Source organism: Macadamia integrifolia, unplaced genomic scaffold (genome assembly GCF_013358625.1).
Source record: "Macadamia integrifolia cultivar HAES 741 unplaced genomic scaffold, SCU_Mint_v3 scaffold798, whole genome shotgun sequence".
In the NCBI taxonomy this organism is placed as follows: Eukaryota; Viridiplantae; Streptophyta; class Magnoliopsida; order Proteales; family Proteaceae; genus Macadamia; species Macadamia integrifolia.
Genome location: NW_024870539.1, coordinates 185,106 through 203,921, shown reverse-complemented (window position 1 = coordinate 203,921; position 18,816 = coordinate 185,106). Strand labels below are relative to the sequence as shown.

Sequence of the window (18,816 nt, the reverse complement as noted above, 5' to 3'; positions counted from 1 at the left end):
GGGGGGGGGGGACAATTTCTGTAAATTGCTAAATGGAGAAACCTTGAATGATAAGATGGAACTGCATGTGGGAGTGAATGGACATCAAACCAACCCACCTCAAGGACAACTTCTACAGGTTGGTGAAATGAAAGTTAAAGAAGCCCTACGAAAATGAAGGTAGGTAAAACATCTAGACCAGATGAGATCCCAATTGAAGTGTGGAAGTGCCTAGGATCTCATGGGATTTCTTGGCTAACTAAATTGCTTAACAAGGTTTTGATTACTAAAAAAATACCAGATGGCAGGAGAAGTATTGTTGTCCTGATTTATAAGAACAAAGGTGATATCCAGGACTGCAATAACTAAAGAGGCATAAAACTAATGGTGCATAGTATGAAACTTTGGGAAAAGGTCATTGAAACACACGAAAGGGCAGAAACTGAAATATCAGAGAATCAATTTGGTTTATGCCAAGGAGATCCACGGAAGAAGCTATCTACCTCTTAAGGAGGCTTATGGAAGTGTACAGAGATCACAAAAAGGACCTCCATATGGTCTTTATTGACCTTGAGAAAGCCAGTGACAGAGTACCGAAAGAGGTAATTTGGCATGTCCCATAGAAGAGAAGGGGCTCCCATATCTTGGTGGATATAATTAAGGACATGTACGAGGGAGTGGTAACGAGTGTCAAAACGCCACAGTAGTGAATTCTCAATTACAATTGGATTACATCAAGGATCTTTCCTAAGCCCTAAGTATGAGTTAACAAAACACATTCAAGATCAAGTACCATGGTGTATGTTATTCGTTGATGATTTTGTACTCATAAATGAGACCGTAGAAAGGATAAATACTAAATTGGAGCTTTGGAGATCAAGCTTATCAAGGGGTTTTATGACAAGCAGAACAAAGACAGAGTATATGATGTGTCCCTTCAGTCAGGCTAGGAAGGGTGAATGCGATGAGGTTGTAAATCTAGATGTTCGGGAACTACCACAGAGAGACTATTTAAAATACTTAGGGTCAATCATTAGCAAAGAAGGGGATATAGAAGATGATGTCTCCCACATAATTAAAGTGGAATGAATGAAGTGGAGAAATGCATCGGGAGTGCTTTGTAACAAACGTATGCCAGTTAAACTCAAGGGAAATTCTACAGGAAGAGTGTATAAACTGGGGGTAACAGAGATGAGGATGTTACGCGAGATGTGTGGCAAGACCAGGAGAGAGAGAACAAGGAATGATTGTATTAAAAATAAAGTGGGGATCACTCCGATCCAGGACAAGCTCTGCGAGAACTGGTTGAGGTGGTCGATCATGTCCAACGGAGGCCTATAGATGCCGATCCCTTGTAGGGGTTGTTCTTAGGGAGTTGTTCTACTTTTACTGCTAAATTTTATCTTTTCTTACCGTCTTCTACTTCCTTGTTGCCTTACCTTTTTGTATTTATTTTTCAATAAATCATATTGGATCCATGTAGCCGACCCAATTTAGTTAGGATAAGATTATGGTTGTTGTTGTTGTCATATCTCATGATCCACAATAATAACCATCTTTAACCAATTTCTACCTTCAACTGGACTAATAGCCCCATCAGAGTTGGTCGAAGTTGGTTATTACTGATATCTTGAGTTAACGTTTGGCTTACTATGCTTTCCAAGTTTTAGAGGCCATTTTGTTACTGCTAAAAGTAGGGACTTACTCTGCTGTTTTGTTTCCTATTGCTAGGTGTTGATTTGGGGAAAATAATGACTTCTGTCTAATTGACAGCAAGCCTCCTCTATTTATAATAGTTAGATTAGGGTTTTACAAGACAGAGGGACCATAATGCCCCCAATAACAAATAAGAACCAATAAGGACGAAGCTACCCTCAAGACCCACACTACAACACTCCCCATCAAGTTGGTGCATGGATATCACACATGCCTAACTTGCACAAAATAAAATGAAAAACTTTACTACTAAGCCCCTCTGTAAGAATATCTACTAACTGATCTTCACATCTCATAAAAGGGATGGCATATGAGTCCTTGCTCTAGCTTCTCCTTGATAAAATGCCTATTAATTTCATCATCTTTAGTACGATCATGTTGAGCTGGATTATGTGCAATGCTGATGGTTAACTTATTGTCACATATAACAACATCGGCAACTGAATAGACATACCTAGGTCTTGAAGAAGACTTCGAAGCTAAAGCAACTCACAAATACCATGCGCCATGGCTCAAAACTCAGCTTCTGCACTAGCCCTGGCCACAACTGTATGCTTTTTAATGCGTCATGTATCCAGGTTACCACCAATAAATGTACAGTACCCCCGTAATGGAATGATGATCATCTGGAGAACCTACCCAATCGTCATCAATATAAGCCTCGACTCTCATGTGATCTAAAGCGAAGAATAAGACGTCATTCCCTTGAGTTGTCTTCAAGTAACGAAGAATAAGCAACACAGCTTCCTATGAGAGGAGTAAGGGTATTGCATATACTAACTCGCAAAGTTAACTGCATGAGCTATTTTTGGTCAAGTATGAGACATATAAATGAGTCTTCCAGCCAACCTCAAATATTGACCTTTGTCAATCGGTTCACCTTCCTTGCTTTTGAGACGGGAATTTGCCTCAATAGATGTATCTAAAGAATTACACCCTACCATGTCAGTCTCAGAGATGAGGTCCAAGGTATATTTTCGTTGAGAAAGAACAACACCCTTGGTAAATCATGCCACCTCAATCCCAAGAAAGTACTTTAGCTTCCCACGTTCCTTAATTTCAAACTCCTTACCAAAAGAGATCTTAAGCTTAGAGATCTCAATTGTATCATTCCCAATAACAATGATGTCGTCCACGTAAACAATAAAGAGAGTAACCTGATCACCCACCCTTTTAATGGATAGAGTGTGGTCAGCATTAATCTGTTAAGCCAACTACTACCATAGCCTTGTAGAACCGACCAAACCATGCATGGGAGATTACTTCAGTTCATACAGTGCCCTTTCAGTCTGCACACCTTCCCTTGGGTTTCCGGACTAGAGTAGCCTGGTGGGACATCCATATACACTTTCCCTGTCAACTCACAATGAAGGAAGGAATTCTTGGCATCTGGCTACTGTAACTCCCAACCGAGGTTCACTGCACAAGAGATAACTCTGTATGTGTTCATTTTAGCAACAGGGTTAAAAGTCTTTTGGTAGTAGTAAGAGTGAAACCTTTAGCAACCAGTCTTGCAATTACCTCCTTCTAGGTCTGAGGAATAGAAGCAGAAGGCACGGAAGACAAAAAAACACGATAGGAGGGAGATAGAGTTTTATAAGACACAACATTAGAGATAGGATGCTGAGTACAAGTCCTACTTCCTTTTCTATGGGCAATAGGAACATCAAGGGATTGGTCAAAAATAAAGGGAAAAGGAAAAGTTGGAAGAGTAGACTTAGGATCAGAGGGCAGCTGTGGGGTAGTAGAAGTGTGAGTGGTAGTGTCAGTTCTCCCTTTCTTGTGAGAAAACACCATTAACTCCCGAACAAGATCCTATAACTTCTATTGAACCAATCAAGGCTCCCCCTGTATGGAATTCTCTTGAGTCCCAATTACACCAATGTCCTTTTCTCCCTTATATACCAGAACCTTTTGAATCACAATCAACCAGTGTCCTTTCCTCCCTCATCTATAGGAAGGAGTGAAGGACCATCAAAAGAGGAATCAAAGGAACCTCTTCACTACTAGAATTCACCCCTTAAAGGGGTGAGTAGTAGGCCTCAATCTCACGGAACACCACATCCATGGAAACAACGAAACGCCTGGAAGGGGGGTGATAACACCTGTAGGCCCTTCTAAGTGGGAGAATACCCTAAAAATGCACCTGAGACCCCTAGGGTCAAGCTTGCTATGAACATGATGATCCGAATAAAACACACCAAACAAATACCTTAGGAGATACAACAAAGATCCGTGAACCAAAAAGATATTCCACAGGACACCAAAATCCCAGTATACGTGAAGGCATTCGATTGAAAAGATAGGCGGCAATACTGCCTCACTCCAATATGGGGCAGGATAATGAATCTCAAACATAAGGGAGCGGGCAACCTCCAACAAGTGTCTATTCTTACCCCATTATGTTTTGGTGTTACTATACAATTGGTCTGATGGATGATCCCATGGTCCACAAGGTAGGACTGAAAGGAACCCTCCATGAATTCAAAACCATTGTCAGTCCTCAAGGTCTTGATTTTAGCATCATATTGAGTTCGAAACATGCAGTGGAATTCCTTGAAACATTTAAATACATCACTCTTGTGATGCAATAAGTAGACCCAGGTGAGACAATTATGGAAATCTATAAATGTAACAAATCATCTATAATCAGATGTAGATACACAATAGGCAAGGCCCCAAACATCAAAGTAAATTAAGGAAAACAAAAATTTTGCTTCTATGATCAGAAACATGGTAAACATTCCGAGTTTGTCTTGAAAACACACATGCATCACAAATAAAATGGTTCTGACTACATTGTTTAACTAAAGTAGGAAATAATCTAGATAATGTTCCCCATGGGGGGTGTGCTAAATGACAGTGGCAATTGCGGAGCTCTGATAAGGCTAACTCTGAAGCTATATGATGAGCCTGCATAGATCCATTGTCCAGCTAATAGAGACCAACACTCATTCTACCACTACCAATCGTTGGCCCTATCACGAAATTCTGAAACAGACAGTGAATGGGAAAGAAGGTGACCTGACAGATCAGATTTTTAGTAATACTACCAATTTATAAAAAATAGTAGAAAACTGAGGAACATATAAAACAGAGGAAAGAGGCAATGAGGGTGAGCACTTGATGGAACCCATCCCAACATAGAGATAGAGAACCATCAGTACCTTGACCTTGGTTTTACCTGAGGATGGATAGCATGTAGAAAAAGAATGGGCAAGCCGATCATATGATCAATATCCCTAGAGTCAATTATCCAATTCTAGAAGACAACAAATGCACAATGACCACCAAAGGTTGTACCTGACTGGGCAGAATGGGAGGCAAAGGAGCACAACAGCAGTAGATGAGGATCCTAATTGGGTTATCATTCGACAAAGCATTGCCATCTTGTCGTTGGAGAAGGAGGATCCAGTAACTATTGATAAATCAATGTTTTGTGCTACCTCAAACTAATTTTCTTGAGACTGGGATGACTTTCCACAACCCTGATTACGCCCACGAGTATTGGTAGGACTCCCATGGAGCTTCCAATAGGTCTCCCTAGTGTGTCTCTCCTTACCACAATAGCACACTTAACAACCAGCTTGTCAGTGGATGAAGGAGTATTGTTCCGTGCAACATTACCAACAAGTTAACCAAGGAAACCCATACAGAGTGTAGGGCTGAGCAATCCTAGAGGACAAGCTGGAGCATTTTCAATTTCATGACTGTCTTCGGCCTGAATCAGAGAGTAGGCTTGCTCAAGGGTAACAGGATCCCAATTAAGTACATTAGCCTAGATCTCATCAGATTCCACGTTCAAGCCTGCCAGGAAATCATAGACCTACAACATCTCCGCACACTTCTTAAAACCCACGACGTCAGTATCACAAGTAGGCTAATATGTCTCATAATAATCAATTTCATGCCATATACCACACAGTTCTAAATAATATTCAGACACAATGAGCTTTTTCTAAGCACCCCTATAAAGCTTCTTCATCAACTCAAAGCACTGAACATTAGTTCTCAGCTGGGAATAGGTTATATCTTTCCAGATAAGGGCAGCAGTATCAAGAAATTAGTAGCCCCTAGCAATTGATGGGGTCATAAAATTGATGAGATATAACACTACCAAGAAAGTTGGCAGCATCCCATTTGTCCTGGAGGGCACAAACAGTAGCAGGGACAGCAATGGTACCTGTAAGGTAGCTGACATAACCACATCCAGCAATAGACAAGTAACAGGATCAAGACCACATCAAGTAATTGCTCCCATCCAATCTGATGGAGCTAGTAGGGAAAGAAGGGTAATCTCCATTAGAGCCACAACTCCCCCCATTCAAGAGAACTGATGTGCCTGAATCTTCAGACACCATAGAGTTGATCCCAAGAACAATCACAAGCATCTTCAATCGCCCATATCTAGGCTTGCATAAGGATCTAGGTCTTCAATCTTCTAAATCTAGTCCTGCATAAGAATCTAGGTCTTCAAATTACCAGATCTAGTCTGTCATAAGGATCTAGGCAAAGAGTTAGGGTTTATACCGCAGAGAAGACCCCCGGTGGGAAGAAACTCACCATCGAGGGTGAAACCCTAAATGAACCAAAAGAAAGGAGAAAAAAATCCCTAAAAGGAGAAAACCAAGAGAGGCATTGGCGAGGGAGAGGGAGAGGGAGAGGGAGAGGAAACATCTATTTGAAGACTCAAAAGAAGGTTCCTCTATTGAAACCTGGTGGGCACGAGTTCAAGTCAGGAAACAGCCTCTTCGCAAAGCGAGGGTAAGGCTACGTATATATGCCCCTCCCCAAATCCTGTAATAGCGGAAGCCTCATGCACTGGGTACACGCTTTTTTTTTAAGACTCAAAAGAAGTGCTTCCCAGAAGAATCACTCAAAAGATCAAAATGCATGTAAAACAAGGTTCATGTTGTTGTGTATCGATACACATCGTTGTGGCCCTTACAGCTTGAGTTTTTGGGAAAAAGGGGTTGTAACAATTCTCAAACACTAAATGATCAGAACATGGTGAAGTTTAACCCTGTAGATTAATGTCTCTTCTACCACACCACTAGTTTCTCTTTTTCTTTTTTCTTTTTCTTTTATTCATAGTTGTCACGGCATCTAGGCGACTCAACGCATTAGAAGGGGCATAGATGCAAGGACCAAAGTGTCCAAGGCGATGCCTTGACTATGATTCTATTATTTTTATCACTATGAAGCACCCAATTATAATTTGTTTCAACCAGAATAACAAAGAAAGTGGTAAGGGAGATTCCTAGCATCAAAACTCCAACCTTTGGCTGGTGTTCCCAAGTAAGGGTGTCAAAACCAAACCGAAACTGTTTACCAAAACCGAACCAAACCAAACAGTTTAAATCGAAAACACAAACCGTTTATTAAATGGTTTAGTTTTGGTTTAAATAATGAAACCATTTATTTACATGGTTTGGTTCAGCCATCTAAACTAATGGTTTCAAACAGTTTAAACCGAATTATATAAATGACGGATGACTATGTATCTAGAGTCTTCGAGAATCATATTCCATATAATTAATATAGTAATAAAAAGAATACAATAATATAATAAGAAATCCAAAAACACAAAATAATTCAATGTTAAATCATTTCAACACCGTTTGAATAAAAAGTTAAAATTCCATTACATGGCTATAAGTCTATAACATATAATATAATGGTACGAATAAAAAGTAACAAACTGTTGGCGAGACACTTCTAGTCTTCTTCTTTGCTAACGCAATGCAATGCTCAAGGAGATCTAGAGGAGGTGGGCAGGAGGTGAGCTGCAGAGGGGCGGGGAGTGGGGTCAGGGGAAGGGTAGAGAGTTCCTCTTTGCTTCTGTCTTTTCTCCTATGTTAGTTACAGAGCAACAATCAATGACTTAGTGGGCTATGCAAGAAAAGGGAGAGTAAACCCCAATTCAGGAAACTAGAGAGAAGGGGGGAATGATTCAAAGGAAGGGACCTTCAAAGGGGGGAACCCGTGATGCGAAAACCATTTGTTGGTCTCAATCTCCATCTCCGGCTCTGGTGACAACAGGTAAGCCTTGGACCCTCGAAAGCTCAAGGTTTGGAATTAAGATGCGTTTGGAAATATTCATCAAAATGTTAGAAATGCCGAGGATGATGCTAGACGAGCTGAGGTAGACTATGATTTAAATCATTCAGATGCCACGAAACTTGTTCTTCAAAGTGCCCGCAATCACCTCTAGTGTACTCTGCTTCAAGAGGAAATTTTTTGGAGGCAAAAATCAAAAATGAAATGGCTTCAGGAGGGGGAAAGGAATACCAAGTTCTTTCATGCCATGGTTAATGCTAAAAAGAAAAAGACAGGAATTGAAAAAATTAAAAATGATGAAGGGATTGGATTCTTGGTGCAGATGGGGTGCATGCCAAGGCAATACGCTACTTCTCTGATACTTTCTCATCTCAACCTCGTATCCTTGATGGCGATTTGCTCGAGTCTATTCCCACGTTGGTCTCTACAGGGGACAATGAGTATCTCCTTCAGGCTCCAACTATAGAAGAGATTAAAAAAGTTGTCTTCTCTCTATCTAAAGATAGCGCATCAAGGTCATATGGTTTTTCGAGGCACTTCTTTACTTCTTGTTGGGATGTCATTAGCTATGATATGTGGGCGGCAATCAACGATTTCTTCTCGGGAGGTTTTTTTTCCTAGAAGCTATACCTCGTCTCATCTTATTCTCATTCCTAAGAAAGACAACCTTGAGGTAATGTCAGACTTCAGACCTATTAGTCTTTCTAATCCTTCCTATAAAATTATTGTTAAAATTATATCTACAAGATTGGCCACCATTCTCCCCCAATTAATCTATGAGGAACAGGGTGCGTTTTTCGAAGGAAGACGTATCTATGATGATATAGCTTTGATTCAAGAGGTTGTGCAGGATCTAAACAGAAAATCTAGAGGGAGCAATGTGGTTTTGAAATTAAATATGGCCAAGGCATATGACCGCATGGAATGGGATTTTATTTATGAAGTTCTAAAAAAATTCGGGTTCTCAAGAACATGAATTGGGTTGATTAAGAAAACTATAGAAAACTGTTGGTTCTGAGTGGTTATGGAAGGTGGGCCAAACGGTTATTTTAAATCTACCAAAGGTCTCCGTCAGGGTGATCCAATGTCTCCCACTTTATTCATTCTTGCAGAAGTTCTTAGTAGAGGGATTAAAAATTTATTTGCAGAGGGTCATACAACATATTATCATCTTCCTAAAGGATGCCCGGGCATCTCATACAGCCTATTTGCCGATGATACTATTATATTTACAAGAGGATTGAAGTCTTCTTTGAAGCAGATCATGGGATTCATTATGTATGAAAATGTCTTTGGCCACCTAGTGAATAGACATAAAAGTTTGTTATATTATTAGTTCCAAAGCTTCAGAAACCCGTATAAGAATTGTAGGCGAAATTATAGGGTTTGTGAGGAAATTCTTCCTATAACATACTTGGGAGCGCCTCTCTACACGGGTAGACTAAAAGTTTGTTTTTTTGATGATATACTTGCTAAAATTAGACACAAGGTGGCAGGTTGGGAAAAGAAAATTGTTCTCCTCAGGCAGTAGGCTAGTTCTTCTCAAGCATGTGATTTCCTCCATGCCAATTCACATCCTTGCAAGTTTGGATGTCCCAAAATCGGTTATGCAAAGCTTTTATAGTATTTGTACATATTTTTATGGGGTTCTTCTGAATTTAGAAAGCACCATCACTGGGTGGGTTGGCATATGATTTGTGGACCTTTAGGTGAAGGAGGACTTCAAATTCGTTTATTAAAGGATATTAGTACATCTATGCGATTGAAATGTCTGTGGCGTATTATTTCAGAAAATTCTATTTAGAGTGTCTTCTTTAAGGCTAAATCGCTAAAGGGTAACCATATTATTTTAGCAGAAAGTAAACTAGTGGGTTCTAAAACTTGGTGGAGGGCTTTGGATCTCAAAGAGTTTATTTTATCACAATCTAAATGGCTAATTGGTTCTGGCGAGGTGAATTTTGGGCTTAATAATTGGTCTAGTAGTGGCTTCCCAATCGACTATGTTGATGGGATCGTAAATGTGAATCTTGAAACTCAGGTAAAAGATGTGCTCAATTATGATGGTGTTTGGGACCAAGATGCGCTAAATATTATTGATTTTCCAGAGGTTCGTGATATCTTATCAAACAAAGTTGATAGATTGGTGTGGACTCCGACGAGGAATGCTTTTTCTCAACCAAGTTGGCATGGAATAAAATCTGATCTCACTACCCTCTGGTTCCTTACTCTAAATGGTTATGGAATAAATCGATCCCTCCAAAAGTGGGTTTCTTTTTTTGGAAAATCTTTAATGCAAAATTCTAACAGATGATGCTTTGATGATTATTGGTATTCCATTGCCTTCCAAATGCTTTTGTTGCAAAGATCTTTGGAGGGAAATAGCAACCCACACTTTATTGGTGCGTACAACTGCCTCTAAGGTTTGGGATTTCTTTAGCAGAACAATGGACATTGATATTATTCCAACTCAGGATCTCAATATTAGAATTCTTTATTGGCAATCCCTTGCCAGTGTCAAAGGTATTTGTGAATACATAACTGGTCTATTACCATCATTTATTGTTTGGAAGTTATGGCGGGAAAGAAATAACAGAAGACACAGTGAAGGCTCTCGCGCTGAAACTACCATAATTGAGAGGATCAAGGATTGGATTCATGAAATCATTTACCCAACTAATTTTTCTAAATCCCTCTCTTTAAGAGATAATCTTATCTTGCAGGCAAGTCTTTAAGTTAAACCCACCAATTAGTAGGGTTAAAGCTCCAATTCCTATTTATTGGCGCCCTCCCTTTTATTCTGTTAAACTGAATGTGGATGGTGCAAGCAAGGGGAATCTGGGTATTAGTGGTGGGAGAGACATTATTAGAAACAATGGGAATGTTCTGGCAGCCTTTTCCAAGTATTATGGGGTGTGTACAAATTTAGTGGTGGAGATGAGAGCCCTCAGAGATGACTTGGTATTGTGTAAGGATTTGGGTCTCTCTGATTTTTATATTAATTCTAACTCCTCCCTTATTGTGAGACTTATCTCTCAAAGACCATGTACCTTGTGGAGCTGTTGGTATTGGTTTCAGGAAGTAATCAACCTCTGGATTCCCTAAGAGCTCATATCTCCTTTTCATTTTGAGAAAGCAATTGCGCAACGAATTGGTTAGCCAACTTTGCATGTGAATCTACTATAAATTCGGTTTTCCATTGTGATAATGCTATCCCATCTAATATTAGTTACATCATTCGGGAAGATAAAGCGAGATTACCAATCATTAGAATGTAATCTTCCCTCTTTTGCAGGTTTTCCTTTTGGGTTTTGCGAGTGTCAGAGTTATTTGTATCTCATGGGTTGAGATAAGGCAGGCTATGTCCCCCCCTTTGTTTCTTCATTATTTTGTTTCTCTCATTTAATAAAATTTTAGGGGCTTCCTCAGGTCCCAGATAATATTCGGTTTAAAAAAATATAAATAAAATAAAAAAACAAAGAAACCATTTAAACCGAAACCGTTTATTTTCAATTTCACTATCTGAAATATTTTATAAATGTTTCGGTAATAGTTTCTATCTAATCTACTCTCAACCGAACCGTTTAACACCCTTACTTCCAAGCCCTAACTTTCCCAATGGCAAACATCTTCCTTTTTGGAAAGTCTTCAGCCTCTTTACAATGTCAAAACATGCCAAGCTACACCTCAAGTTTCTCAGCACTCATAGTTTGCTCAATAAAGAAGATAGTACCTGCATCACAGACACTTGCCCTAGGGTTCCTGCCATAAACATCCTACACCCACCTTCTTCCACCTTTGTAAAAATTCGCTAGGTGATTTAGCAACAAAATAAACAAGAAAAGAAGCAGATACTTCTAATTTTTCCATAAAGTATCTTCAAATGGAGTACTGAATTCTAAACTGGTTCTTCTATTGTAAATGGGAAGCATTATCTTATAGTTCATAAAGCTTTCCTAGTCCAATCATATTCACCAGTTATGCATGCTATACATAACCCTACACTCACTTCAGTCAAGCATATCATTGAATTCTAGCATACAATCCTTGTAGGGGGAGCAACTCAATAAGCAGTCACTGAGCAACTTGGTGTATCATAGATCCCGAAGTCTCTTAAACTGACTATTTTCATATTATTATCTCTTTACAAGTATTCAATAATGAAAGGTTATTGCAATACTGTTATCGATTTTTCGCATATACAATATTGCAAAGTTTGGTTGGATGTCCATATCATGGTCAATCTACAACCTAACTCTATCTCTTGCCTCAAACAAATCTTGCCCCCTTTTTTTTCTTTTTTGGATGAATGAATAATTCATTACCAAGAAGAAGAATATACAGGGGGAAAAGGGAGGGGGGGGGGGGAAGGGAGGCTTAAGCCAACAAGGAAAAGCCTACCCAGGGGGAGCCCAAAGTAGCACAATCAAATACAACCAAAACCAAAGCCAATCTCGAAACAACGAGGGGAAGAAAAATAAGGGGGGGAGCCAGCAGCCACAGCTAGGATGGATGATAACGACCTGAAGATTCCAAGCGAATATGAAGTGAGAGTTCTTTGGGGATCTAAGGCAAGGGCGGGAAGGAAGGTGCAGTATGGATAAGGCTTTGGAAGTAACATCGAAGTAGATAGCTTTCCAAATCTGGTCCAAAGAGCGGGATTTGGTGGTCCATCTACGGATGTTACGCTCCATCCAGAGGTGGTTTATAGTAGCACAAAAAGCCAGTTTGCCAATGGAGTCACAAATGGAAGGCCCCAAGAAGGTCATGTCTACCCAAATCCATTCACGGTCGAAGGGGAGAGGAGGCCTTCTGAAAGGCTAGCAATGGGAAAGGACAATCTTCTAGACACGGGAGGAGAAGGGGCAAGAGAAGAAGAAGTGAGGGATATCCTCGATCCCTGAGGGGCAGAGGCAGCAAGAGGGGTTAGCAGGAATGTTGCAGTGTAAAAGGAAGGATTGGGTGGGAAGACAATTGGACAAACATCGCCATAAGGCGAAACTATGACGAGGAATATGACCCTTGAACCAAACCACCTTATGCCAGGGAAACCTGGGGCAAGGATCACAAACAAAGGACCAAGTCGAGGCGGAGGAGAATATTCCAGTGGAAGAGGGGGTCTAGGAGCATTTATCCTCCCTTCCCCGATGACTTGTGGGGAGAGAGTGAAGGGCGGACTAGAGATCATGGAGAGGAGGGGGACAAGAGGAGGGGACCAACCAGTGGGAGAAAGAATCGAAGAGGCAAGGGCATTAGGGGGAGACCAAAAAAGTAGATAGTTTTGTGGGTGATCAGCTGGGAAAAATGCCAGAGGGATGCCAGGGATCATTCCAGAGGGAGGTAAACTGCCCATTCCCTATCACATAAGACATTCCAATAAGGGCCATCTGTTTATACTCAAAGATTTTTTGCCAGATCCAAGTGCCATCATGAATCGATCGAGCCATCCAAAGAGAGTTGCATTTGAGCAGGCCGGAATGGATCCAGTCCACCCATATACTCTTGCGCTTGGACACAATTTTCCAAATAATCTTAAGAACACCAACCCGATTAGCATCCTTGACTCTTCTGATTCCTAACCCTCCTTCAGATTTGGGAAGGCATACATTTTTCCAGCTAAGGGGTCTAAGGAATCTAGAAGTGTCAAAACCTTTCCAAAGAAAGGAACAGAGAAGACTTCCATAGGTCTTAATCACCGAGGCCAGGAGGACGAAGGTACCTAACCAGTATATGTACATGGATTAGATAACTGGCCTGATCAGGGTAAGCCGCCCAGCAAAAGAGAGAAGTCTACCTTTCCAAAGTTGAAGAATTTTCCGAAGCTAATCGAGAAGAGTACAATGATGAGAGGAGAGCCTGGAGGAGATGAGGGGGAGATCCAAGGAACCCAGAGGGATTCCAGAGAGGGCACAGAGGCTTTCTTTGGTGTCAAGGGGGATACCAAAGAGGGAGATATTGGATTTAAGGAGATTAATTTTGAGACCAGAAAAGCCTTCAAAGGAGTGAAGGGTGGACATGATAGTGCTGATGGAAAGGTTTTCGTCCTTAGAGAAGATCATGATGTCATCAGCAAAAGCCAAGTGAGAAAGGAGAATAGATTTGCATTTGGGAATGGGAGAGATGAGATGGATGTCAATGGCTAATTGGATAGAATGGGACAGAACTTCTAAGGAGAGGGAGAATAGAAGAGGGAAGAGAGGGAAGCCTTGGCGAATGCCACGGCCTGAGGGAAAGAATCCTGTAGGACTACCATTCACCAAGACAGAGAAGCGGGGGGAAGAGATACAACAGCGTATCCAGTGAACAAAAGAGGCTGGGAAAGCCATCTAGAGGAGAACATTGGAGATAAAATCCTAGCTAATGGTGTCAAAAGCTTTATGGATATCAATCTTAAGGAAAGCAGCTAGGGGGTGAGACTTACGGTTGAAACCACGGACGATCTCGTGACAAAGGATTATGTTGTCCACAATACTTCTCCCAACAATGAAGGCAGATTGATTTGGACTGACAAGGGAGTCAATGACTTTCTGAATTCTGTTTGCAAGGATTTTGGCAATGAATTTGTAGAGAATGTTGTAAAGAGAAATGGGACTTTCCTTTTTAGGAATGAGACAAAGGAAGGTGTGACTAATCCCACTGATCTGATTGGGATTGAAGAAGAAACTACGCACCACCTAGATGAGGTCCGTACGGATTGTATTCCAACAGTCAGAGAAGAAGCTCATACTAAAGCCATCAGGGCCAGGGGCTTTATTGGCCTTGTGGGAAAGGATGGCAGTAAGAATCTCGTCCTCACTGGGGATGGACTGAAGGAAGGGGAGAAGATTCTCAGCGACAAACTTATTGAGGAGAGCAAGGGGGAGAGGGGAGGGGGGGATGAGGGGAGGACTGAAGAGTCTCTGAAAGTGAGAGACTGCTTCAACCTTGATGAGATCAGGGGAGTGAAGATCAATCCCAAAGGCATAAAGAAAGCATAGGGATGGTGTTGGCATTGTCCCTGGCTTTGAGGGAGAGCGATGAAAGTAGGCCGAATTAGAGTCTCCCAGGTCAAGCCATTTGATTCTAGCTTTCTGGCGAAGAAAGCTTTCTTCTTGGCTAAGAAGATGGGAATGCTCAAGGGCAGCAGCTTTCTCTTCTGCAGCCAGGACAATGCTGAGAAGATCCAATTGAATCCGAGCTTGAATGGAGTGAAGCTTTTCCCTACCTTCGGAGACCCGAGAGGAGATTTCCAAAGGTAGAGGAGTTCGAATTAGTCTGCTGAAAGGCAGAAATTCTAGGAGGAGATCTAACTTCTACACGTAGCATGTTGTGCACTTGACACCACAGCTGTAGAACTCTCGTGGTTGCTAGTACTTCTTCATACATGCCTCAATTATTAGGTAAAATAAGTCACAGCTACATTGTGAGATCAAGGTTTTTCAAAAAGCATACAAAGATTGAATATTTATATAACCAAACTTTTTGGAATATGTTTATATTTGGGAACAAGGAAGTAGCTTGAGGCAATCTTGGTGTTTCCGTTGTTCGAACGAAAGACCAGTTTACTGACTTTTTCAGTTACAAAATTCTATGAAGAAATTGTTTGTCCCACTTGAAAGGGATAACATATTGAGTACTCAAACCAGTGAAGGAATTGTTTTTGTAATTTTCCTTCGTTAAAATATATTAAATGAAGACAATGGTCCATGCAATAGTAACAAAATAGAAGGTTTCATATCTGGACTCAAACCTCAACTGCTGATATGGGGCATACAAATAATTGTTTAAAGAAAATTTCAAATATTTTGAAGACATTAGCCCATGCACGTATCTGTAAGTAGTATGTGTATTGCATCTTAACACGACAAATAGGGATAAAAAGTAGGAGTCTCTTCCTGCGACTAGGATTCAAACAGTATCAGCACGTCTGCTGGAAACTCTTGCAACCAAGAGCTTGGAAATCAAGCCTACTAGTTCCTGAGAAAGGTCAAAGAACTCAAATCTAAACATAAAGGCACTACTGACCAATTATCTGCATATCTAGCTACTCTTATGTCAGAAACAACAGGAGTAGTTGTTCAATCAGGTGCATAGAGACCATCTGGCCATACTTACATCAAGCTCCATCCGAGGGGAGAAAAGTAAGAACATGTGCATTTTTACTAATTCGAATTCTAAGCATGTGCAATTTTACTGGTTAGAATTAGAATTCATCTATTGGTAAGAAGCACTCAGAGATCTACATGCTTTACTCCCAAAGCAAACTGAAAATTAACAATGAAGTAAGGAGAACATGTATAAAGTTATGGAACATTCAACTTCTGATCATCAGCAAAAGCTAAATTCAAGAGTAGGTCATAATTAGGTGAATTTACTAGCAGAAACCATATAGAGAACATCCTATTAATGTCAGTTCCATAAAAATAAAGACTCAATCAATCAACAAAAATGCCATCTCCATGCCCCAATCAAGAGACCAGCCCAAACATAATCTTCCTTACAAAGATTCGAACTCCCTCCCATCAAACAGCCAAAAAAAAATAACAAGCCAAAAGCATAATTCAACAAATATCTCATCCGGACAGCATCAAATGGAAGTCTAATCCCCAACAAAATCCCAACTGATCTTAACGTTAGAAACCCAAATGGTACTGAGAAACACAAGACCAACAACTTGAACATTTTCCGGCTGAGCTTACCGTTTCTGAGAACCAACATAACCAAGTCAAGCTGACAACCCAAATCCTTCTTTTCTAATTAACACCCCAAAAAGGAATAAAAAGAGGTCCACGAAAAAATGGAAAACTAGCAAAAATCGAAAAAACAAAACCAAATTCAGATGCCCAAATGCCCACAATCCAATTTTTCCTTATCAAACCATAAGCAACACCTCAGTATCCAATATCCTCTGTTCTTCCCGATAAAAAGGCATATAAGTTGTGGAATGAACAACAACCAATCTCAATTCCCTGCCAATCCCCCAGATCCAATAAAAATATAACACCCTGATCACACCCCAAAATCCTTTCTTATTTCTTTTCCATTCTAAAGATTACATAGCCCAAAACACGTAGTCAAGAAAAACCATAAAAAAAAAAAAAAAAACGCTTCTTTAGCTTAAAGAGAACCCAAGAGAAAGAGTATAGAATCCACGCAAACCATTCCAGTTCACCAGTTCACATCCACAATCATCATACACATAAAAGAAGGAAAAGAAAAAAAAAACCCACATCAAATACTCAATTATAACCAAAACAAGATCAAACAAAGTGAAACTCACAGCCATTTTACTTGCACCAAGCTTAGAACTAAACCCAGAAACGGCAGCTAACAAAATCCTTCAAAAGATTTCACTTTTCCCTTCGACCAGCAGCAAAAGATTCAGACAATCTAAGATCTTTCCTTTTGTAGCTCATTGGAAATGGAAGATCCAACAAAAGAAAGAGAACCCACCACAGCCATTGACCGGCACCACCGATAATGTTTATGTTTGACCTTTGAACCCAATTCTCTTTCTCCGCTGTTTCACAAGTCAGTGTTACCGTACGCAGTATACTTTGATTACGTCCTGCCTCTCTCTCTCTCTCTCTCTCTCTCTCTCTCTCTCTCTCTCTCTCTCTGCCTTCGGTGTTTAGTGTTGACTGGAGTCTGGTCCCCGGACTACACTAGTACACTTTTTTTTTTTTTGGGTGAGAGTGAGACCATAGTTAGCAAATTCGGATTCGGGAATTATTCGGACGGAGAATTATTCGAAATAATTCGGACGATTAATTTAAGGATTCGGTCAAAAAAGCGGTCAAAAAATCTTATTGGTTGTTTTTTTTTTTTTAAAAAAATTTTTTTTTTTTTTTTTTTTTTTTTTTTTTTGGTTTTTTTTTTAAATAATGTTTAAATGGACCGAATAATTCGGTTTAATTCGGATTCGGTCCGAATTATTCGCGACTTATATTCATTTTGGAAAAAGTCGCGAATTTTAAAGAATTTTATTTTTAATTCGGATTCGGTCCGAATTTTTGATAAAATTCGGAAAAATTCGGTTCGGCCGAATAATTCACGAATTATTCGGCCGAATTGATAACTATGGGTGAGACAAAGGTTTTCTTTTATTCCTTCTTGGAAAGGAAACAAATTTTTTTTATCCTATTAAGAAAATAAAGGATTCTGAGCATAGTTTAGATTATACAAAAAGTCATCAAGGTTAAACGTGCATTTTCTAGTCCTAGTCATAGTAGTGGTAGTTTCAACTTGTGAAGTCGGCACCCAAGGGCAAAGGTCGTGGGATCAAACTCTGTTGTACACATTGTGTAAGTGTGTGTGTGTTTTCCTATTTATTTTGTACCCACCCATGGGTTGCCCAAATGGTGCACCACTGTACTCACTGCAGCCATACCTTTAATAGTTAAAATCAGATTATTTAGTATAATTTAGACTTTTGATTATGCAAAAAGTCACCAAGGTTAAATATGCATTTTCTAGTCATAGCCTCCTTAGTCATACCTTTAATAGTTAAAATCAGATTGTTACATGGTTTAAGACAAAGAAAAAGGGCTTGGTTTATTGTTCCACCTCTACCCGGAAACGTATTGTTTTCCAAGTCCAAAAAACATGTTGGAATAAAAAGATGAATGATTCAAAAAGAAAGACAGATCATCATTGCAATATGTTTCTTCCTCCCTTCATCCCTTCATCCCTTCTCTCATGCCGTTCTTAGCCGAAAAGCAACCCTGTTCTTGCTTCACCACTTTCTCCTGTCATCAGATAATTAGTGGTAAGTAAGAAACATTGTCCCTGATATAGCCAAAATAACCTCTCGGTGGGGGCAATGACACGTGTCACTGCTGGGACACGTGTCCTCCACCAGATGAAGGTTCCAAGAAACCACTCACACTCGAGCACGCTCAATCACCGAGGCACGCCCGCAGAATCACGCGGGATCACGTCGTCTGCATGAGGGGAATATTCCCCCAGAAGGTTGGACGTATTCTAGTAGGACTCTAAGAGGGAAGAAGGGGGAAAAAACCCTAAGGCCGAAGAGCTATATAAGAAGGCACGGAAGAAAGGGGAAGGTAAGCTCTAATACCCTCA

General features: G+C 40.3%; 1 protein-coding gene across 2 annotated transcripts in view; it reads right to left on the bottom strand.

Annotated features, from left to right (window-relative positions):
• The window catches only part of LOC122069985 (RPM1-interacting protein 4-like), a 23,379-nt gene extending 6,040 nt beyond the window's left edge, over nt 1-17,339 (bottom strand). The window contains exon 1 of one of the 2 annotated variants that reach the window (XM_042634087.1): nt 17,012-17,339. In XM_042634087.1, the coding sequence (XP_042490021.1) occupies nt 17,012-17,017 (6 nt within the window). In that variant the 5' untranslated portion in view covers nt 17,018-17,339. The remainder of the gene's footprint in view (nt 1-17,011) is intronic. The other variant, XM_042634086.1, reaches the window with a different exon arrangement.
• Between the last annotated feature and the right edge of the window lie 1,477 nt (nt 17,340-18,816).